The sequence below is a fragment of the Odocoileus virginianus genome, chromosome 34, assembly GCF_023699985.2.
Source record: "Odocoileus virginianus isolate 20LAN1187 ecotype Illinois chromosome 34, Ovbor_1.2, whole genome shotgun sequence".
NCBI lineage: Eukaryota > Metazoa > Chordata > Mammalia > Artiodactyla > Cervidae > Odocoileus > Odocoileus virginianus.
Window position 1 is genome coordinate 18,771,064 of NC_069707.1, and position 24,614 is coordinate 18,795,677.

General features: G+C 35.5%; 1 protein-coding gene and 1 long non-coding RNA gene across 6 annotated transcripts in view; one reads left to right on the forward strand and one right to left on the reverse strand.

The window, feature by feature from the left end:
• Window positions 1-24,614, forward strand: part of LOC110138173 (uncharacterized) — a 370,957-nt gene that overhangs the window by 321,321 nt on the left and 25,022 nt on the right. The gene's annotated exons all lie outside the window — the stretch shown is intronic.
• Window positions 1-24,614, reverse strand: part of ADGB (androglobin) — a 172,820-nt gene that overhangs the window by 28,279 nt on the left and 119,927 nt on the right. For all 5 annotated transcript variants that reach the window (XM_070461650.1, XM_070461648.1, XM_070461646.1 and 2 more), the window contains 3 exons: window positions 23,556-23,740; window positions 17,400-17,593; window positions 15,308-15,419 (listed from right to left, as the gene is read on the reverse strand). In XM_070461650.1, coding sequence (XP_070317751.1) covers window positions 15,308-15,419; window positions 17,400-17,593; window positions 23,556-23,740 — 491 coding nt within the window. The remainder of the gene's footprint in view (window positions 1-15,307; window positions 15,420-17,399; window positions 17,594-23,555; window positions 23,741-24,614) is intronic.

Genomic DNA, 24,614 nt, shown 5'->3' on the forward strand with positions numbered 1-24,614 from the left:
GCAGGTTGATTCCTCCAGCTCCATTCTTCTTTCTCAAGATTGCTTTGGCCTTTCGAGGTTTTTTGTATTTCCATAGAAATTGTGAAATTATTTGTTCTAGTTCCATGAAAGATACTGTTGGTAGGTTGATAGGGATTAAATTGAAGCTATAGATTGCCTTGGATAGTATACTCATTTTCACTATGTTGGTTCTTCCAATCCATGAACATGATATATTTCTCCATCTGTTTGTGTCCTCTTTGATTTCTTTCATCAGTGTTTTATAGTTTTCTATATATAGGTCTTTTGTTTCTTTAGGTAGATATAGATATATTCCTAAGTATTTTATTCTTTTTGTTGCAATGGTGAATGAAATTGTTTCCTTAATTTCTCTTTCTGTTTTCTCATTGTTAGTGTATAGGAATGCAAGGGATTTTTGTGTGTTAATTTTATATCCTACAACTTTACTATATTCATTGATTAGCTTTAGTCATTTTCTGGTGGAGTCTTTAGGGTTTTCTATGTAGAGGATCATGTCATCTGCAAACAGTGAGAGTTTTACTTCTTCTTTTCCTATCTGGAGTCCTTTTATTTCTTTTTCTGCTCTGATTGCTGTGGCCAAAACTTTCAAAACTATGTTGAATAGTAGTGGTGAGAGTGGGCAACCTTGTCTTGTTCCTTACTTTAAGGGAAATGCTTTCAATTTTTCACCATTGAGGATAATATTTGCTGTGGGTTTGTCATATATAGCTTTTATTATGTTGAGGTATGTTCCTTCTGTGCCTGCTTTCTGGAGGCTTTTTATCAAAAATGGATGTTGAATTTTGTCAGAGGCTTTCTCTGCATCTATTGAGATAATCATATAGTTTTTATCTTTCAATTTGCTAATGTGGTGTATTACATTGATTGATTTGTGGATATTAAAGAATCCTTGCATCCCTGGGATAAAGCCCACTTGATCACGATGTATGACCTTTTTAATATGCTGTTGGATGTTGTTTGCTAGAATTTTGTTAAGGATTTTTGCATCTATGTTCATCAGTGATATTGGCCTGTAGTTTTCTTCTTTTGTGGCATTTTTATCTGGTTTTGGTATTAGGGTGATGGTGGCCTCATAGAATGAGTTTGGAAGTTTACCTTTCTCCGCAATTTTCTAAGAGTTTGAGTAGGATAGGTGTTAGCTCTTCTCTAAATTTTTGATAGAATTCAGCTGTGAAGTCATCTGGTCCTGAACTTTTGTTTGCTGGAAGATTTCTGATTATAGCTTCAATTCCTGTGCTTGTGATGGGTCTGTTAAGATTTTATATTTCTTCCTGGTTCAGTTTTGGTCAGTTGTACTTTTCTAAGAATTTTTCCATTTCTTCCTAGTTGTCCATTTTATTGGCATATAGTTGCTGATAGTAGTCTCATGATATTTGGGATTTCTGTGTTGTCTGTTGTGATCTCTCCATTTTCATTTCTAATTTTGTTGATTTGATTCTTCTCCCTTTGTTTCTTGATGAGTCTGGCTAATGGTTTGTCAATTTTATTTATCTTCTCAAAGAACCAGCTTTTAGCTTTGTTGATTTTTGCTATGGTCTCTTTTGTTTCTTTTGCATTTATTTCTGCCCTAATTTTTAAGATTTCTTTCCTTCTACTAACCCTGGGTTCTTAGTTTCTTCCTTTCCTAGTTGCTTTAGGTGTAGAGTTAGATTATTTATTTGACTTCTTTCTTGTTTCTTGAGGTAAGCCTGTAATGCTATGAACCTTCCCCTTAGCACTGATTTTACAGTGTCCCGTAGGTTTTGGGTTGTTGTGTTTTCATTTTCATTTGTTTCTATGCATATTTTGATTTCTTTTTTTTTATTTCTTCTGTGATTTGTTGGTTATTCAGAAGTGTGTTGTTTAGCCTCCATATGTCGGAATTTTTAATAGTTTTTTTTTTTTTTCCTGTAATTGACATCTAATCTTACTGTGTTGTGGTCAGAAAAGATGCTTGGAATGATTTCAATTTTTTTGAATTTATCAAGGCTAGATTTATGGCCCAGGATGTGATCTATCCTGGAGAAGGTTCCATGTGCACTTGAGAAAAAGGTGAAATTCATTATTTTGGGGTGAAATGTCCTATAAATATCAATCAGGTCTAACTGGTCCATTGTATCATTTAAAGTTTGTGTTTCCTTGTTAGTTTTCTGTTTAGTTGATCTATCCATAGGTGTTAGTGGGGTATTAAAGACTCCCACTATTATTGTGTTATTGTTAATTTCCCCTTTCATACTTGTTAGCATTTGCCTTACATATTGTGGTGCTCCTATGTTGGGTGCATATATATTTACAATTATTATATCTTCTTGGATTGATCCTTTGATCATTATGTAGTGTCCTTCTTTGTCTCTTTTCACAGCCTTTATTTCAAAGTCTATTTTACCTGATATGAGTATTGCTACTCCTGCTTTCTTTTGGTCTCCATTTGCATGAAATATCTTTTTCCAGCTCTTCACTTTCAGTCTGTATGTTTTCTTTGTTTTGAGTTGGGTCTCTTGTAGACAGCATATATAGGGGTCTTATTTTTGTACCCATTCAGTCAGTCTTTGTCTTGTGGTTGGGGCATTCAACCCATTTACATTTAAGGTAATTACTGATAAGTATGATCCTGTTGTCATTTAGTTTGTTGTTTCGGGTTCGAGTTCATACACCTTTTCTGTGTTTCTTGTCTAGAGAAGATCCTTTAGCATTTGTTGAAGAACTGGTTTGGTGGTGCTGAATTCTCTGAGCTTATGCTTGTCTGTAAAGTTTTTATTTCTCCTTCATATTTGAATGAGATCCTTGCTGGGTACAGTAATCTGGGTTGTAGGTTTTTCTCTTTCATCACTTTAAGTATGTCCTGACATTCCCTCTGGCCTGAAGAGTTCCTATTGAAAGATCAGCTATTATCCTTACGGGAATACCTTTGTGTGTTATTTGTTGTTTTTCCCTTGCTGCTTTTAATATTTGTTCTTTGTGTTTGATTTTTGTTAATTTGATCAATATGTGTCTTGGGGTCTTTTGCCTTGGGTTTATCCTGTTTGGGACTCTCTGGATTTCTTGGACTTGGGTGACTATTTCCTTCCCCATTTTAGTTTTCAACTCTTATCTCCTCAAGTATTTTCTCGTGTCCTTTCTTTTTGTCTTCTTCTTCTTCTTCTTCTTCTTCTTCTGGGACTCCTATGATTTGAGGTCCCTGAGGTTGTCCTCATTTCTTTTAATTCTTTTTTCCTCTCTGCTTCATTTATTTATTTCTACCATTCTATCTTCTACCTCACTTATCCTATCTTCTGCCTCTGTTATTCTACTGTTGATTCCCTCCAGAGTGTTTCTGGTCTCATTTATTGCATTATTCATTATTGATCGACTCTTATTTCTTCTAGGTCCTTGTTAAACATTTCTTGCATCTTCTCAATCATTGTCTCCAGGCTATTTATCTGTAACTCCATTTTGTTTTCAAGATTTTGGATCATTTTTACTATCATTATTCTGTATTCTTTTTCAAGTAGACTCCCTATCTCCTCTTCTTTTGTTTGGTTTGGGGTGCATTTATCATGTTCCTTTACCTGCTGAGTATTTCTCTGCCTTTTCATCTTGTTTAGATTGCTGTGTTTGGGGTGGCCTTTCTGTAGTCTGGCAGTTTGTAGTTCCTCTTTATTGTGGAGGTTCCTCCCTATGGGTGGGGTTGGACGAGTGGCTTGTCAAGGTTGGGGAAGCTTGCATCAGTGTGCTGGTGGGTGGAGCTGGATTTCTTCTCTCTGGAGTACAATGAAGTGTCCAATAGTGAGTTTTGAGATGTCTATAGGTTTGGTGTGACTTTGGGTAGACTGTATATTGAAGCTCAGGGCTATGTTCCTCTGTTGCTGAAGAATTCATGTGGTATGTCTTGCTCTGGAACTCGTTGGCTCTTGGGTGGTGCTTGGTTTCTGTGTAGGTATGGAGGCGTTTGAATGAGCACTTATGGATTAATGTCCCCTGGAGTCAGGAGTTCTCTGGTGTTTTCAGATTTTGGACTTAAGCCTCCTGTCTCTGGTTTTCAGTCTTATTCTTACAGTAGCCTCAAGACTACTCCATCCAGTTATAAAACATCTAGGTTAATGGTGAAAAGATTCTCCACAGTGAGGGATACCAAGAGAGGTTCACACAGTTGCATGGAGAAGAAGAGGGAGGAGGGAATAGAGGTGACCAGGAGAAGAAGAGGGGGAATCAAAAGGGGAGAGAGCAATCTAGCCAGTAATCAATTCCCTATGTGCTCTCCACAGTCTGGATCCCTCAGAGAGGTTCACAGAGTTACATAGAAGAAGAGAAGAGGGAGGAAGGAGACAGAGGTGACCAGGAGGAGAAAAGGGGGAATCAAAAGGAGAGAGACAGATCTAGCCAGTAATCAGTTCCCTAAGTGTTCTCCACCTCCTGGAATACCCAAAGAGATTCACAGAATTGGATTGAGAAGAGAAGGGGGAAGGAGGAGATAGAAGTGACCTGGGGGAGAAAAAGGAGAGTCAAAAGGGGGAGTGAGTAATCAAGCCAGTAATCGCACTCCTAAGTAAAAATGGGTACTGAAGATTGGATTCTTAAAGGTAAAAAGTTGATAACAAATACCAAAAAGCGAAGATTAAAAATCTAGAGTATTTAGATTCTCAATAATACAATATTAAAAAAAAATCACAAAAATTATAAAAAATATGTATGAAGTTTGCCTTAAAAATAGGGTCTTTTTTTTTTTTTTGCAAGGTAATAGAAGGTTATAAAAGTGAATATTAAAGGAGTAATAGAGGACTTAAAAGTTAAAAAAAATTAAAAAATGATAATGGTAAAAATATATTTAAGAATTCTCTGAACCTGTTGTGGGCAGTGTGGGGTCAGTTCAGTTTCAGATAGTTTCTTGTTCCAGCTTATACTTCTCAAGATGTATAGGCCCCTTCCAACGTAGTCAGTACTAACTACAGGGTTTTAATCTGTTGCACTTGTCACTTCCAAAGCGGTTCCCTCTGTTTATTTTGGCTTCTTCTGTTTGTAGGTCTCCTCAGTGTCTAATTTCTGCCGTGACACAAAGGGGTGAAGGTGGTCACTTGTTTAGGCTCACTAGTTCAGTCGTGCTGTGGGGAGGGAGGAAGACTGCAAACAAATATCACTGGCGTGTGTGGGAAGTGCTCATAGTATCTCGGCCACATTGGGTTTGCCCCTTCTTTCCCAGTCTACGCTGCTCAGGCTCCAGGTTGCTCTGCCACAGAACTGTCTAAAGCGGGCTCTGGGCTGCGTGCACTTCCCAGGTCTAAACCGCTCAGGCTAGGTTCTCGGGTGCTCCACAAAGGTGCAGACTCGGTGGGCCTGTATTTTGTGCCCTTCCCAGGTCTGAGCAGCTCAGGCGACCAGGCGCTTGGCGAGTGCACTCTCCCCAGGTTGAGGGGTGCATCTTATCGCCTCCCCTGTCTCAGCCACTTGGTTTCCTGGGTGCACAGTGGGAGCGCCGTCTCAGGTCTGCTGTGTGTCTCCTCTGGGGAGCTGATCTCTGGCTGCGACCCTCCGGAGGATGTCATCCGCCCAGAATCCCAGGAAGTCTTGGTTAGCGACTGGGAGCCTGCTCGCAGTTTGTTAGAGGATGCTGTCTCTGAGGCCGAGATTGCCCCTTTCCAGTTCTGGCTGCCGCCTGCCTGCCTCCTGCCTCTTGCGGAGGATGGGCCGGTCCAAAGCTGGCTAGCTCTCCTCTGGTATTCGCTTAGTCCTTTGTTCTGTGAGCAGGCCAGCAGTGCCTTAGGTTAGGGCTTTTCATGGGATAGTTTTCTCTCTCTCTCTCTTTTTTTTCTCTCTCTCTGGCTATCCCACAGTTTGGGTTGCTATCTCACGTTAGCTCACTCAGATTGCCCTCAGGGCAGTCAGGCCTGGTCATTACCCTAAGAAATGCAGCCCACGCCTCCCTGTCCAGTCCCCGCTTGCTGGTGGCAGATGTGAGTGTCTGGGCTACTTCTCTGCTGGGAGTTGCTGTTAAGGCATGTAATCTGTGGGTTTTATTTATTTATTTATTTATTTATTTATTTATTTATTTATTTATTTATCCTCCTGGTTATGTTGCCCTCTGAGATTCCAAAACTCCCCACAGACCCTCCTGTGAGAGGGTTTCCTTGTGTTTGGAAACTTCTCTTTTAAGACTCCGTCCTGGGACAGGTCTCCACCACTAACTCTTTTGTCTCTCTTTTTATCTTTTATATTTTGTCCTACTTTCTTTTGAAGACAATGGGCTGCCTTTCTGGATGCCTGATGTCCTCTGCCAGCTTTCATAAGTTGTTTTGTGGAATTTGCTCAGCGTTCAGTGTTCTTCTGATGAATCTTTGGGGGAGAAAGTGGTCTCCCCATCCTATTCCTCTGCCATCTTAGGACCGCCCCCCTACCTTTGGTTTTTAGTTGTGTCTGATTCTCAGCCATGTCTGACTCTTTGCAACCCCATGGACTGCAACACTCACTGATACTCTGTCCATGGGATTTTCTGGGCATGATTACTAGAGTGGGTAGCCAATTCCTACTCGAGGGAATCTTCCTGACACAGGGATTGAACCAATGTCTCTTAGTCAGTTCAGTCACTCAGTCGTGTCTGACTCTTTGCTAACCCATGGACTGCAGCACACCAGGCCTCCCTGTCCATCACCAACTCCAGCTTGTGCTCATTCAGCCTGGCATTTCTCATGAGGTACACTGCATGTAAGTTAAATAAACAGGGTGACAATATACAGCCTTGATGTACTCTTTTCCCAATTTGGAACCAGTCTGTTGTTCCATGTCCAGTTCTAACTGTTGTTTCCTGATCTGTATACAAATTTCTCAGGAGGCAGGTCAGGTGGTCTAATATTTCCTTCTCTTGAAGAATTTTACAGTTTGTTGTAATCCACACAGCCAAAGGCTTTGCGTAGTGAACAAAGCAGAAATAGACATCTTTCTGGAACTCTCTTGCTTTTTTGATGATCCAACAGATGTTGGCAATTTGATCTCTGGTCCCTCTGCCTTTTCCAAATCCAGCTTGAACATCTGGAAGTCCATGGTTCATGTACTGTTGAAGCCTGGCTTGGAGAATTTTGAGCATTACTTTGCTAGCATGTGATATGAGTGCAATTGTGCAGCAGTTTGAACATCCTTTGGCATTACCTTTCTTTGGGATTGGAATGAAATTAACATTTTCCAGTCATGTGGCCACTGCTGAGTTTTCCAGATTTGCTGGCATATTGAGTGCAGCATTTTAACAGCATTATCTTTTAGGATTTGATGATTCCAACTAGAATTCCATCACCTCCAATAGCTTTGTTCATAGTGATGCTTCCTAAAGCTCATTTGACTTCACATTCCAGGATGTCTAGCTCTAGGTGAGTGATCACAGCATTGTGGTTGTCTGGGTCATGAAGATCTTTTTTGTGTAGTTCTTCTGTGTATTCTTGCCATCTCTTCTTATTATTCTGCTTCTGTTCAGTCCATACCATTTCTGTCCTTTATTGAGTCCATCTTTGCATGAAATGTTCCCTTAGTATCTCTAGTTTTCTTGAAGAGATCTCTAGTCTTTCCCATTCTATTGTTTTCCATTTCTTTGCATAGATCACTGATTTAAGTGTTACTTATCTCTCCTTGCTATTCTTTGGAACTCTGCATTCAGATGGGTATATCTTTCCTTTTCTCCTTTCCCTTTCGCTTCTCTTCTTTTCATAGCTGTTTGTAAGGCCTCCTCAGATCAAACTTTTTGCCTTTTTGCATTTCTTTTTCTTGGGGAAATGGCCTTGATCCATGCCTCCTCTACAATGTCACGAACCTCCGTCCGTAGTTCTTCAGACACTCTGTCTATCAGATCTAGTCCCTTAAATCTATTTCTCACTTCCACTGTATAGTCATAAGGGATTTGATTTAGGTCATACCTGAATGGTCTAGTGGTTTTCCCCACTTTCTTCAATTTAAGTCTGAAGTTGGCAATAAGGAGTTCATGATCTGAGCCACAGTCAGCTCCGGGTCTTGTTTTTACTGACTGTATAGAGCTTCTCCATTTTTGGCTGCAAAGAATATAATCAATCTGATTTTGGTATTGACCATATGGTGATGTCCATATGTAGAGTCTTCTCTTGTGTTGTTGGAAGAGGGTGTTTGCTATGACCAGTGTGTTCTCTTGGCAAAACTTTGTTACATCTCTTGCATAACATGTTTTTATGTTTCTTTTATTGGCAGGAGAGTTCTTTACCACTCTTGCCATCTTGAAAGCTCTGACACCATGCCTATAGACTTTAAATAACCAATAAAGAACATGTGAAATAAGATTATACCTATGAATAGTATCATACACCAGAGAAGGCAATGGCACCCCACTCCAGTAATCTTGCCTGGAAAATCCCATGGACGGAGGAGCCTGGTAGGCTGCAGTCCACGGGGTAGCGAAGAGTCGGACATGACTGAGCGACTTCACTTTCACTTTTAACTTTCATTCATTGGAGAAGGAAATAGCAAGCCACTCCAGTGTTCTTGCCTGGAGAATCTTAGGGATGGCAGAGCCTGGTGGGCTGCCATCTATGGGGCTGCACAGAGTTGGACACGACTGAAGCGACTTAGCAGCAGCAGTAGTATACACTCTACATTTTTAAGATGTTAACAAATGTCTGATGAAATGGAATCTCAAGCTGCCCCATTAGGTATTTCTGGGGCATTCTTTTCCTACCACTCATAGTTCTTAATGAGTCATACTGTTAGGCATATTTGATTCCACTCAAATTAGCATGTTCTAAGGAGGAGGGCATGGCAACCCACACCAGTATTCTTGTCTGGAGAATACCCATGGACAGAGGAGCCTGGTGGGCTACTGTCCATGGGGTAACAAAATCTGAAACGACTGAGTGACTAAGCACAGTACATATTCAAGTTGACATACGTGAGCATTACATAACTATATATATTTTTATATTCATATATATGTATGGTATTTATATTTACCAAGTTTTATATTTACTTATATTTTATTTATATTTTATTTATTTATTTATTTATATTTACAAAATATATATATTACCATATATAAATTTACCATTATATAACATATATATAACATATATAGCATTACATAACTATATATATTTATATATTCATATATATGTATGTTATTTATGTTTACCAAGTTTATATTTATATTTACCATATATATATACATATATATATGTAACACACAGACACCAATACAATTACAATCAAACTTGGTAAATATAAATATAAACTTGGTAAATATAAATAGCATACATAACCATACATATATATATGTGTATATATATAGAGATATAGATATATAGATAGATAGATATCTAGATCTACAACATTTGGTTTCTTCAAAGACTCTGAACTGAAAATACACCATGCATATAGGTTTTTCTGTTTATATTTACCATGTGTGATTGTAATTGTATTGGTGTGTGCATGTGCTACATACATATATGAATATATAAACATATATAGTATCTACAACCTTTGGTTTCTTCAAAGACCCTGAACTGGATATACCATGCATGTATTGTGTGTGAGAAAAAGCAACAATAATAATTATTTGAATTCAGGAAATTATTTTATATTTCTGTTAATAAAATTAGCACTGGGACTTGAAGACTTTTGAGAATGATAAAGCTTATGCTTACTGCAAATAGATTAGAACTTCAAATATGTAGGCCAGGAACATAAACAAAGGGCGTCCCAGGTTACTCAGTGGTAAAGAATCTGCCTGCCACTGCAGGTCATGTGTGTTTGATCCCTGGGTCAGGAAGATCCCCTGGAGGAGGAAATGTCAACCCACTCCAGCATTCTTGCCTGGGAAATCCCATGGACAGAGGAGCCTGACAGGCTATGGTCCATGAGGTCAGAAAAGAGTTGGACATGACTTGTTGATTAAACAGCAGCAACAAACATAAAGACTTTAAAATAATGACTGCTAATTATTATACATATAAAGGCAGATAATATCACCAAATATTACCTGCTCCATTTTCTATTTTCTTTCTTTTTTTTCCCCCTTCATTTGTTTTTATTAGTTGGAGGCTAATTACTTTACAATATTGTAGTGGTTTTTGTCATACATTGACATGAATCAGCCATGGAGTTACATGTATTCCCCATCCTGATCCCCCCTCCCACCTCCCTCTCCACCCGATTCCTCTGGGTCTTCCCAGTGCACCAGGCCCGAGCACTTGTCTCATGCATCCAGCCTGGGCTGGTGATCTGTTTCACCCTAGATAATATACATGTTTTGATGCTGTTCTCTTGAAACATCCCACCCTCGCCTTCTCCCACAGAGTCCAAAAGTCTGTTCTGTACATCTGTGTCTCTTTTTCTGTTTTGCATATAGGATTATCATTACCATTTTTCTAAATTCCATATATATGCATTAGTATACTGTATTGGTCTTTATCTTTCTGGCTTACTTCACTCTGTATAATGGGATCCAGTTTCGTCCATCTCATTAGAACTGATTCAAATGAATTCTTTTTAATGGCTGAGTAATATTCCATGGTGTATATGTACCACAGCTTCCTTATCCATTCATCTGCTGATGGGCATCTAGGTTGTTTCCATGTCCTGGCTATTATAAACAGTGCTGCAATGGACATTGGGGTGCACGTGTCTCTTTCAGATCTGGTTTCCTCGGTGTGTATGCCCAGAAGTGGGATTGCTGGGTCATATGGCAGTTCTATTTCCAGCTTTTTAAGAAATCTCCACACTGTTCTCCATAGCAGCTGTGCTAGTTTGCATTCCCACCAACAGTGTAAGAGGGTTCCCTTTTCTCCACACCCTCTCCAGCATTTATTGCTTGTAGACTTTTGGATAGCAGCCATCCTGACTGGCATGTAATGGTACCTCATGGTGGTTTTTATTTGCGTTTCTCTGATAATGAGTGATGTTGAGCATCTTTTCATCTGTTTGTTAGCCATCTGTATGCCTTCTTCGGAGAAATGTCTGTTTAGTTCTTTGGCCCATTTTTTGATTGGTTCATTTATTTTTCTGGAATTGAGCTGTAGGAGTTGCTTGTATACTTCTGAGATTAATCCTTTGTCTGTTGCTTTGTTTCCTATTATTTTCTCCCATTCTGAGGGCTGTCTTTTCACCTTGCTTATAATTTCCTTTGTTGTGCAAAAGCTTTTAAGTTTAATCAGGTCCCCTTATTTATTTTTGCTTTTATTTCCAATATTCTGGGAGGTGGGTCATAGAGGATCCTGCTGTGATTTATGTCGAAGAGTGTTTTGCCTGTGTTCTCCTCTAGGAGTTTTGTAGTTTCTGGTCTTACATGGACAAATTCTTAGAAAAGTATAACTTTCCAAAACTGAACCAGGAAGAAATATAAAATCTTAACAGACCCATCACAAGCAAGGAAATCGAAACTGTAATCAAAAATCTTCCAGGAAACAAAAGCCCAGGACCAGATGGCTTCACAGCTGAATTCTACCAAAAATTTAGAGAAGAGTTAACACCTATCTTACTCAAACTCTTCCAGAAAATTGCAGAAGAAGGTAAACTTCCAAACTCATTCTATGAGGCCACCATCACCCTAATTCCAAAACCAGACAAAGCTGCCACAAAAAAGAAAACTACAGGCCAATATCACTGATGAACATAGATGCAAAAATCCTTAACAAAATTCTAGCAAACAGAATCCAACAACATATTAAAAAAATTATACATCATGACCAAGTGGGCTTTATCCCAGGAATGCAAGGATTCTTTAATATCCACAAATCAATCAATGTAATACACATTAACAAATTGAAAGATAAAAACCATATGATTATCTCAATAGATGCAGAAAAAGCCTTTGACATAATTCAACATCCATTTATGATAAAAATTCTCCAGAAAGCAGGAATAGAAGGAACATACCTCAACATAATAAAAGCTATATATGACAAACCCACAGCAAGCATCACCCTCAATGGTGAAAAATTGAAAGCATTTCCCCTGAAATCAGGAACAAGACAAGGGTGCCCACTCTCACCACTACTAGTCAATATTTTCTATTTTCTTAAGTGAAAGTAAGAAATTTTTACTAAAATGTAAAGTATTGAAATATACTAAAGGTGGCACTGTTGCTTCATGTTAACCAGAGGCCAAACTTTTTAAAGTTTTATAATAGTTTTAGGCCTTACATTTTATGAGTTGTAACAAAGTAAATCTTTGAAAAAAATTAAACTAATATATTTTATTTCTCATATAAATTAGATATTGAGTTTAAATCAGTTAATGGGGCAACATTTCCATTTAATTTACATATAATTTTAAATTGTTTCACCAATGTATTAATGAAAGAAATGCTTCACCAATTTATATTTGATATATTTATAATTGAAAAGTAAGCTAAGTTAATAATTTTAAGACATTGATAACTTAATTACTCAAAAATGTATCTCACTCTTAAGGTTATAGTTTGTAGGCTATGGGTTGTAAATATAATTGACAAATGGAAGTGGACATATTGGCATTTTTTAATTTAGATAAATTGGCTACCCAAAAAAAGCACATTTATAAGCAAGAAATTACAGAATGATTATTCTGAATTCAAAAGCTATGTAATTCTCAAAAAGATTGTCCAACATATTTTTTCAAATAAAAAAATTTTCTAGCTCATTTTAAATACAATTCAATCCTGAATTATTTTGCTACTTTCAGGAAAGGTGACACAAGGTGTCATTTAATTTTAGCAGCTGATCATTCACACTTAAAATTGTCAAATGTGATGTCAAAAAAGAAGACATGTAATTATTCCTAAAGACATTTTCTAGTTGGAACACACAATAATGATAAAACCATTTTTTGAAGTGCTGCTGGGTTCTAGGAACTTTATATATATTATTTTGGATCTTCATAACAACTCTGAAACAGATGAGTTATTATATAACACAGAAGTTATTCTAATTTTACAGGTGATAAATAACCCAGTTTCCACTACTCAAAGGTACAGTAGCTTAGCCACTCTACTGTATTTCTCCATTTAATGTTAATTTCCTTTAAAAAACTTAATTCATACTATTAATTTGTACCATAACCAAGATCTATATTTTACATTATTCCAGTTCTTAAATTACACTACTGTGTTCAGATACTGAAAATCCACCTGTGCTGGATTTTGAACTTAAGAAACATACACACTGTACATTACATCCCTGGGGGTTATTTATCTTATAACCGGAAGTTTGTGTATTTTGACCACATTTACTTATTTTATATATCCCCCAGCCTCCTCTTTGGCACCCACCAATCTGTTCAATGTTTCTATGAGTTATCTTATTTCAGATTCTGCATATAAGTGAGTTCATATAGCATTTGGCTTGCTCTGTCTGACTTTTTTTCCCACTTTTCATAATATCCTCAAGCTTTATTCACATTGTTGCAAAAGGCAGGTTTTCCTTATTTTCATGGCCGAATAATATTCCATTATATATGTATATGTCTATATATATATGTATGTACATGTCTTTACCCATTCATCAATCAATTAGCAATTAGGTTGTTTGCATGTCTTGGCTATTGTAAATAATGTTGCAATGACCATGGAGGTACAGATATCTCTTGACAATGATTTCATTTCCTTAGAACATATACCCAGAAGTGGAGATTGCTAGATCTTATCACAGTACTATTTCTAATTTTTTGAGGAATCTTCATCCTCTATCCATAGTGGCTACACAAATACACATTTCCATTAACAGTGTAATAATGGTTCTGCTTTTTCCATACTCTCTCCAATGCCCGCTATCTCTTATCTTTTTGGTAATAGCCATTCTAATAAAATATCTCATTGTGGTTTTGAATCATGCTTCCCCAATGGTGAGCGACGTTGACCATCTTTTCATGTGTCTGTTGGCCATCTGTATGTGTTCCTTGGAAAAATATTACTCAGATCCTTTGTCCATTTTTTAATTGCATTGTTTCTTTTCTTGATACTGAGTTAAATGATTTCTTTATATATATATATGTTTACATATATTTGTTTTATGTTTATATATATATGTCTATTAACCATCAGATACCTGGTTTGCAAATATTTTCTCCTATTCCATAAGTTGCTTTTCATTATGTTGATAGTTTCCCTTGACATATTATTGTCAGTTTACACAATCCAGATCTAAGTATCATCCTAGCCCTTGCACCATCAAGAAGTAATGTCATCTTTTAGGAGTTGCCTTGTGGATGCTAGCAGAATGTTGCTTTTTATGGCGGAGCAGGTATTTCTGATGATGGAAGAAGGTGGTGGATGCATAATGCTGGTACATACTGCACAGCAGCAGAGAGACAGGAAGACACAGGACAGAGAATTTTTTTTTTTAATATTTCAACTTAGCTAGTCTTGCCATAGTTGTGAACTTTATTTCACAGTAGTAAGTGCATTTTTAGTTTTGTAAGAAATTGAAACTCTTCCAACTTGACTGCACCATTTTGTATTCCCATCATCAGTGTGTGAAAATTTCTTTTGCTCTGCACTCTGAGCAGCTTTTGGTATTGTATTATGCTTTTCTGTAGTGTACAATTTTATTTTTCAAATAATGTACATAGGATAATTTTATGATTGGGTAATCTTGCTTGAAATTTGAAAAGAATATACATTGAAAATATTCATTCCTTCAGATTTAATTATTGTACTTCTTAAGGGTGGCTCAGTGGTAAAGAATCTGCCTGCAATACAGGAGATGCAAGATGCAAGATGTTCTATCCCTGAACCGGGAAGGTCACCAGGAATAGGAAATGGCAACCCACCCTACTATTCTTGCCTGGAAAATTCCATAGACTGAGGAGCCTGGCAGGCTGCAGTCCATAGGCTTGCAAAGAGTTGGATATGAGCATGCACACATGCAATATATGTTTAAGAGTAGAGGCTGTTTCAGATTTTTTAAAAATCTAAAGCATCATTCTATTTTTTCCTGTTCAGAAATACTGAGAATAGTTTACATTTTGAAAAAATAAACCTGAATTCTCTTTCAGCGTAGGGTTCTTTTTCTCTTAGATATTTTAAAAACATATCTTTAAAGTTATATTTTTAATAACTTGGACAAAAATAATTTATAATTAGGAAAGTTTAGAGTACCTTGGTTAGATAATCATCAAGTAATTTTTACTAACTAGACAAAATTTATTTAAACTTGACTAAACAATCATATATTTTTTGGTTTTCATAACCAAATAGTGAAAATGTTGAAACACATAATCAGTTAATAGAACAGGAAATGCCACTGGATTAAAGCATAAGTTTTAAGCAATAATGTCTTAGTAATTACATGAAAAATTTACTGCTAAATATGTATAGATGATATAAAATGCAGGAATAGTATTTGGAGTGACATACCTTTGTTATCATTTTTCTCTAAGTCTTTTAGTGCTTGAACGAACATCTGTTGACTTTCAGTGAGAGGCCAACTGTTATATAACACCGAACACTGTATAATATACTTGTATACCTGGAAAAATGCAATATTTAAGTATAAACAATAAAGATAAACATAGTATATGCTTAATCATTTATTATTTTAGGCACATAATAATTGCATTTTTTCTGGATCATAAAATAATGATTTAATTAAATACTGTTAGATGGTCCCCAAAATTCTGTAATACCACAGTCTATAATATCCTCATATTCCCACCAGTACTATTATATATTCTAGTATTTATAATTTTTGCATTTATGTTTATAAGATAAATTTATTTTAATTTTGTTACTCAGTTTTGGAATCTGAATTACATTAATCTCTTAAAAAAGACTGGAAGGTTTGTACTATTTTTCTATTTTCTAGAATAAATTACTCCTCAAAAGTCTGTTAGATCTATCCTGTAAAGTCACTAGGCCTATGCTTTTTGGAAAGGTATGACTTTGATTATCATTTGTTTTATTATTTTTATTATTTCATATTTCCTACTTTTTGTGGAGCACCTAGTCTCTTCTTCCTCCTATTCCAGGAATTTTACATTTAAAACAACTTTTCTAAGTTTTAAGTCAGCTAGTATGTGTGTGTGTGTGATCAGTTGCTCAATTGTGTCCAATTCTGTGGCCCCATGGACTGTAGCCTGCCAGGCTCCCCTGTCCATGGAATTTTCCAGTCAAGAACACTGGAGTCAGTTGCCATTTCCTCCTAGAGGAGATCTTCCCAACCCAGGGACTGAACCTGTCTCTTGTGTCTTGCATTGGCAGACAGATTCTTTACCACTAGCACCATCTGGGAAGCTCTAGCTAGTATAAAGTTTCATATAATACTTAAAAAAAATTTAAACCTGTTGTTTGCATTTATACCTTCATCCTATTTTTTGTTCTATATTTGATTCATTTATATTTTCTTTCTTTTTCCTTAACTGATTGGTCTTACAAAAAGCATGTCATCTTTATTAACCTTAAAAAGCTTAGAGTTTAATTGTTGTATATTTTGTTCCTCGTTTCTTAAATTTTTACTCATTTTTATCAATATTTTTTCTCCTTATTTTTGAGTTATTATTTTACTCATTCTCTAACTTCATTTGTTTGAATCATTCATATTTTCTGATGAATTAATTTAAAAATTCAACATTCCACTGAATGCTACTCTAGATGTGGTTTACAAATTTTGATTTGTAGTTTTCATTTTTATTGAGCCCTTTGTATTTAATACTTTCTTTTTAAATGATTTTTAAAGGATTTTTAAGCTAAAGAATTATTTAGTATATTTACTCTGTTTTCACATTTATGTGATTTTAAGCTGATAATTATTAATTTCTACATTATTAAATTATGTTCAGATAACAATTATACAATATAGTTTGGGTTTTTTTGAGGCTTCTTGTGTGTTCTATGAAAAAGTATATTTACTTTTTATGAAGTAAAGTGTTCTATATAGATACCTAAAAGATTAAGCTTATACTTAATATTTCAAATCTTAATGATCAAATGTCTCTTGTTTTTCAACTTAATTTACTCTTTTCTGAAAAGTATGTGTTAAAGTATTCAAGTATTAATTGCTAATTGATTTTTCTATTTAATTCTGTGTATGCTCAGTTGCTCAGTTGTGTCCGACTGTAGTCATGTCCCAGGGACTGTAGCCCACCAGACTCCTCTGTCCATGGAATTCTCCAGGCAAGAATACTGGAGACTTGCCCTTTCTTTTTCCAGGGGATCTCCCTGATCTGGGGATCAAACTTGAGTGTCCTACATTGGCAGGTGGATTCTTTACTGCTGAGCCACCAGAGAAGACCAATTACTGTCATATTAGGACTTGGTTTTGACATTCTGTTTTTATTTCTTTTAAATAATTTATTTTCTTGATCTCCAATGGATAAATCATGTTTTTATTTGCTGCCTTAAATTATATACATTGTTCTTTATTTCTTCAATTTTAGGAAAAGAATTGTTATGATTTATGTTAAACTTTTAGGAGTAGTACAATTGAATAAACCTTCTAAATATTAATTACCTGCTGTGGTGTGCTAGCATTTTCATCTACAGTGGGTATATAACTGGTTTCTTCATCCATAATAGGCTGACCAGTGTCTACTATTGCACTTCCAGGCCTTTTATAGGATTTCTGACCTCCTGTAGATTTTTTCTTGATGTATAAATCTTGCTCTTTCTTTAAAGCAGTATGAGTTGAAAGAATTTGCTTGCTGGCTGAATATGAGAAATATTGTTTCTGTTAAAATATGTGGAATACATAATCATTACTGTGTTATTTATTATATCCTTATAAAACACACTCAAAGGGACAGATCAATTTATTTTGTTTTTATGAGATAAAAAACATCTCTGGCTTCTAGGAAATATCCTGGTCTTAAAGAAACACTGTCATGGTATATGACTTGGATAGAACAATGCATTTTCTGAGCAACCACTGATTGCTACAAGAATGTACAATTCAACAAATTCTCATTCATTCTGTGCCACTTGAATGACAATAAACTAATACCACGTGTTCTGACTACTTCAGTGTTTAATACTATGCACATGCATGTTATTATAATTTTTAGTGTCTGTATTATTTCATAATTGACAAATCATATAAGTACCATTACAATACTCATGTGATTTGTTAATTAAATGCAGCTATCAAATGATATAATTTACATAAGTTCTTAGTCCTAGATGGAGTTCCCATAAAAATAAATTTCTTACATAGAAATTTAATAAACTAGTTGTAAAATCTATACATTGAGGGTATAAAACATTGTGAGAGAAATTAAAGATACATGTTCATAGACCAGAGAACTCAATTTTGTTAAGATGCCAATGCTCCCCAAGTTTAACAAAATTCCAGTAAAAATCTAAAGCCATAAACCATATGGTATATCCATACAATGGAATAATACTCAACAACATAAAAAAGAATGGAGTAGCAACAACATAGATATATCTTAAAAACATGCTGAATGTGCTAAATATTTACTCTTTATGAAGTTTTAGAAGATGCAAAACTAGTTTATTGTGACGGGAATGTGAACAGTGCTTGCCTCTTTGGGTGTTGGGAAATTGAATAGAAATAATCTGAGGGAATTTTTCCGGGTAACAGAAATGTTCCATATCTTATTAAGAGTGTAGGTCACACTGATAGATAAACTTACCAAAATTCATCAACTTAGATTTACTTTTTTGCTCTACGTAGATTATACTTCAATAAAAAATTAAAAATGAATCACAAAGTCCCTATCCTTTCCTTCATTACTTCCTTCAAATGTGTACTTAATCATTCATAACCACTGTTATGAAAAATATTTGAGACAAACATAAAATAAGGAAAACATTTTCCTTAATATATGATAGTCTACACATAAATTAGAGAAAAACAACTGATCCCAATAAAAAAATGGGCAAAGTACTCAAAATTTTTTTCAAAGAAGGAAATATTAAAAGGTGATATGTAAAATACATAAAAATATGCTTAAACTGCTATAATGGTAAGCAAAATATAAATAAATCTTCTTCAGCATTCAAATTGAAATCAGAACTATGAGAAACCAAAAAATATGATAACACTGTTATTCAGGAGAGTGGGTAAAAGAACATAAATTTATGCAAACTCAATAGAGGGTAATTTGGCAATATATACCAAAATTACTACTGTCTGTACCCACAGACTCAACAGTTCTACTTCTAAGCATTTATCTAATATATGCACATTACATGTTTAGAAAATGTCTATTCAGATTTCTTTAAAAAATTAAGTACTGTTTATATAAATTATTGATTAGATAAACATCACTATCAGTAGGAGACTGGTTGCATTAATTATGATAAATCATCAACAAATTTGAACCTTATACAACTATATGAAATAAAATGTTTTACTACTATTCATCCATATTTCTTCCTCAAATCCTCAATTGCTTAGATTTGAAGGAAAGTTATGACCAACCTAGACAGCATATTGAAAAGCAGAGACATTACTTCATCAACAAAGGTCCATCTAGTCAAGGCTATGCTTTTTCCAGTAGTCATGTATGGATGTGAGAGTTGGACTATAAAGAAAGTTGAGCGCAGAAGAATTGATGCTTTTGAACTGTGGTGTTGGAGAAGACTCTTGAGAGTCCCTTGGACTGCAAGGAGATCCAACCAGTCCATCCTAAAGGAAATCAGTCCTGAATATTCATTGGAAGGACTGATGCTAAAGCTGAAACTCCAATACTTTGGCCACCTGATGTGAAGAGCTGACTCATTTGAAAAGACCCTGATGCTGGGAAAGACTGAAGGCAGGAGGACAAGGGGATGACAGAGGATGAGGTGGTTGGATGGCATCACCGAATCAATGGACATGGGTTTGGGTGGACTCTGAGAGTTGCTGGTGGACAGGGAGGCCTGGTGTGCTGTGGTTCATGGGTTCGCAAAGAGTCGGACATGACTGAGCGACTGAACTGAACTGAAGAAAATTTTGTGGAAAATTATGAATTTTATAGTGCCCTTACAGCATGAATACTGATGTAAAATATTATTGCTAATAAGTATATGAAATATACAGACATACTTTTAAAATGTCCATGAGATAGCAAAAAACCTAAAGAGGCTTAATATTTTTGTTCCTAGCTCATTTCAAAGCCTTCAATATCTTTGCAATGGAATTTATTCCTTCTTTAGTACCATATAATGTTTGTTTATAGGCTTCCCTGGTGGCTCAGATGGTAAAGAAACTTCCTGCGATGCAAGATCCTGGGTCTGGAAGATTCTCTGGAGAAGGGAATGGCAAGCCACTCCAGTATTCTTGCCTGGAGAAACCCATGGACAGAGGAGCCTGGTGGGCTACAGTCCACGGGGTCGCAAAGAGTCGGACACGACTGAGCAACTTCACTTCACTTTCACTTTACTATTACTCAGTCGCAAAGAGTTGGACATGACTGAATGACTGGACTGAACTGAATATTACTCAGCCATAAATTGCTAACTTTTAAAGTGAAATAATGATAAGCTGTATGAGCAGGTGAAGAAGGGGACAACAAAGGATGAGACGGTTGGATGGCATCACCGACTCAATGGACAGGAGTTTGAGCAAGCTCCAGGAGTTAGTGATGGACAGAGAAGCATAGCGTGCTGCAGTCCATGGGTTGCAAAGAGTCGGACACGACTGAGCGACTAAACTGAACTGAACTGATAGGCTAAGCTAGTGTTTGCCTCTATGAATATAAATCAAAAACTTGGGAGAGTAACGTTAGGGGCAATTAGTTACTTAAAGAAAAGATGTAAGGCTATAAACAGGATAGGAGAATCGCCCACAGTACCTGCTAAAGTTTTGGAATTACAGTATTCCTGCATGAAGTAAAGCAAAAAAAAAAAAAAAATCTGTACAGCATGGATTAGAGAAAAGAAAACAAAGTCATCTTCAAGAGTAAGAGTGGCATTTGGACTAGCAAAACCTAATAGTACCCTTACTTGTCTTAACATACTTGAAGAGAAATATGTATAAATATTATATTTTGTTATTTGGGCTTATCCAAATAAATATATAGAAATGGTGCAGGCAGATTGGCATGAAAAGGCAGAAAGATGAACTAGTACTGAAAATGATCTAGAGGATGTTCAGGGATGAAGGGAGAAAGATGGGACGAAAGGAGACATGATCTGAATTAATTTGCTGTTTTAACTAAGCTCATTGTATTACTGATATAATAGGGAATTTCCCACCTTCCTGTGTCTAAAGCATGACATTTGTGCCCTAATTGTGTCATTACAATGTAGTGTCTTCTCAATTCTCTGCTCCTCCAGATTTTCATTCATATTGGAAAGGAATGTCCCTGGACTGCCATAACAGTTTCCAGGGTCAATAAGAGAGGAGAAAAAGAGTCCTGATTTGGTTGCATTTATTTTAAAAAGGAGGAAGAAAAGAAAAGTGTGAATATTAGAAAATAGGTAACAGGTAAATTCTTTTTAGTAATTTGCTTATATACTTGAGATAATCAGCATAAACACTATTGGGAATAATAGAGATCAGGAAGAATGCCAGCCACCACATAGTTATGCAAAGATTAGCTAGACAGTAAAATGAATTTTAAAATAAAGCATGAAGGCAGAAATCAGAAAAGGCAAGCTTATCAAAATAAATATAAGTGGATTACATCACCCCATTTCAGAGGTTAGAATCTTAGATTTAGTGGAAAAAATTATAAGAGAATTATAAGAGAAAGGTTGAAAAGCTAAATGTGTGAACCAAAATGAACAGGCAAATGATAACAAATGAAGAACCAGAATTACTATCATACAATCTATTAAAGTTGAAAAAATACTGCTTTATATTCATTTTTAAAATACAGCATATCAATAAATATAAAGCAAATATAGAACTTTTTTCAACTAACAATGTAACATATAAATATGTAAACTGGAAAATATTAGATATAAATTTGTACACATTTCACAATTAAAATAGATGTTAACATATTTTTTCAAAAAATTACAAGCCATAAGATAAAATGTAAGTGACAATTGAAATTTTAAATATTGAAACTAGCAAGTTTTCTTTTTATTATATATACATAGAGAGAATGTATGTGTGAGTGCACATGTATTTAGACATCAAATCATTTACCTCCAAAATAGAGAATACATGTTCTTTATAAAACTCAATGTAATACTAACCAAAACTGATTTGAATTAGGTCACAGTGAAAACATCTAGCCAATGCTCAACATAGAAAATGTATAAATCACACTAATTCCAAAAGTTTAAGTAGATATTAACAACAGAAGACCAGCTAAAACAGTTATTTGGAAATTGTAAAAATATTACAATAGTTAAAAGTTAAAGGGAAAATATGATCTAACAAGCCAAATAAAATAGTATATTCAAAACATAGGAATGTATTGAAACATCATGGATAAATAAGTTTTATTTCAAGAATGTATTCCAAATTAAAAATTAATATATGAGACTCAAAGGGATAAATTTTGATGATTTTTTATAAACAAAGAAGTAACCAATAAAGTTCCAAACCTATATTAAAATCCTTAGCTATCAATAGAGAAAAACTTTCTTAAATATTATAAAGGGTATTTATCAGAAGTCAACAACAAACATCATACTGAATGGTAAATGCTCTAAGCCTTCCTATTTAAGAATAACAAGTATATCATCATCACTCTTATTTAACATAGGTTTGAAGGCCCCAATCAATGTCACAAATAAGAAAAACAAATGTCAATTACCAAAACTGGTAATATTCTACTTTTGTTTAAAATGAGAATGTAAAAATGGACAGTAGAGGTGTAAAAGCTAATATACTAACAGTATTTCTTTTTTCTGGGTTGTATGATTACAAAGGATTTCTTGCTGCCTTGTTTATAATTTTCTATTTTTCATCTTTCTACATTGGACATGTGTTACTTTTATAGTCATAACCAAGTTATTAAAATAAATGAATATATCTTACAGCATCACTGTTATCCCTTACTTCAGAAATAATTTTATTAATTAGAAGCTCTTGTGGCTATTACATTGCAGGTAATAATTTCAACACTTTTATTAATTTTAATAAGTAGAATATTTTCTAAAAATAATAAATTTGGAATAAAAGTTAAAAAAGAGACACAGATATAAAGGACAGTCTTTTGGACTCTGTGGAAAAAGGTGAGGGTGGGATGATTTGAGAGGGTAGCGTTGAGACGTGTATGTTATCATATGTGAAGCAGATCGCTGGTTCAGGTCCGATGCATGAAGCAGGGCGCTCAGGACTGGTGCACTGGGATGACCCTGGGGGATGGGATGCGGAGGGAGGTGGGAGGGGGGTTCAGGATGGGGAACACATGAGCACCCGTGGCTGATTCATGTCGATATTTGGCAAAAACCACTACAATATTATAAAGTAATTAGCCCCCAATTAAAATAAATAAATTAATTAAAAGTTATTTCAAAATAATAAAAATCTATTTCTTATTTGAAAATCTGAGAGGGCTCAAGTAATAAAGTCTTTAAAGTACAATTATAACAAATCTATCTTCAGGGACTAATGTCATGCACAAATGCAATAGTTTTCTACAAAATACTATGGTATCAAATTTTACCAATTTGCTATTCTATCTTAAAACAGTTTAACCATCAGTTACATAAATACCTGTTTACGAATCTATGTACAACCAACTTTAAAAGCCACACTTACACTGGCTGCTCAAGTCTTTCTCATTCCCCAAGAAGTTAATTGCCGGTATGAGAGCTTGACCCTTCCCGGTGGAGCTCACGATAACTTCTTCATTTTCTAAGATCTGTAGTTTGATGAATACATCTGGTTTGGATGTGCGAACATGTATTGTAATAGGATGTGGCAATGCAACTTTAACTGAATACCTGTAAAGAAAAACATTCATCTTTATCAACAGTCTTTTCTTCAAACCACTAAGGAAATTGCATCATTTGCTGATATGATAATCTACAAGTAAACCTACTTTAGACAGTCAGTTAAAATCCTGGAAATGTTAGTGCTATCATAGACTTTGGCAAAAGATCCCAGTACGCTCGGGTAAAATGAAATTACATATGAGGTGTTTATTACTATCACATCCCAAGCAGAGATATGTAACATTTTATTTAGATATGATATGCACTCACTGATAAAATTTGATAGATTGCAAACTACTGCCACATCGCACCTTTCCATCACGCCCTCCTCTCCAGTGAAACAAACAGCACGGCTGGCAGTAGCTTTCAAAACTTCACTGTCAAGTATTTTCTTTGAGTCCCAAAAATAGAAATCAAAAGTAGTACTTTTCACCTGTGCTCTCACCCTTTAACCATGCTGGTTGGGAACCTCTTGGAAAAAGAGTGAAAATATGCAGTCTAATTCCTCCCTAACTCTGTCCCTTAATGCCGTCTAAGATCTCTAGTCTTTTTGTTGGGGTTCTTTCCTACTTTAGGTGAATCCTTGCAAATGTTCAGGATTCTATAAACTTTCAGTTTCTCTACGAATTTGCTTTTCTTTCTTTTTTTTTTTAACTTTAATAATATGAATTTGCTTTTCTATCTTCTCTCTTCTGTATCTTAAGTTCCCCCACTTTACTACTTCTTGATTTTGGCTTTTGTACCCATGGAGGTCTCACTTGTTTAAAAACAGATCAAAACAAGACAAAAACCAAACTGAAAAATATCTTCATTCAACCCCGCTGTTCAGCCTCAGCTCTATTTTACTCCCCAGCTTACAGTCCAAGGAGAGTTGTCAACTTCT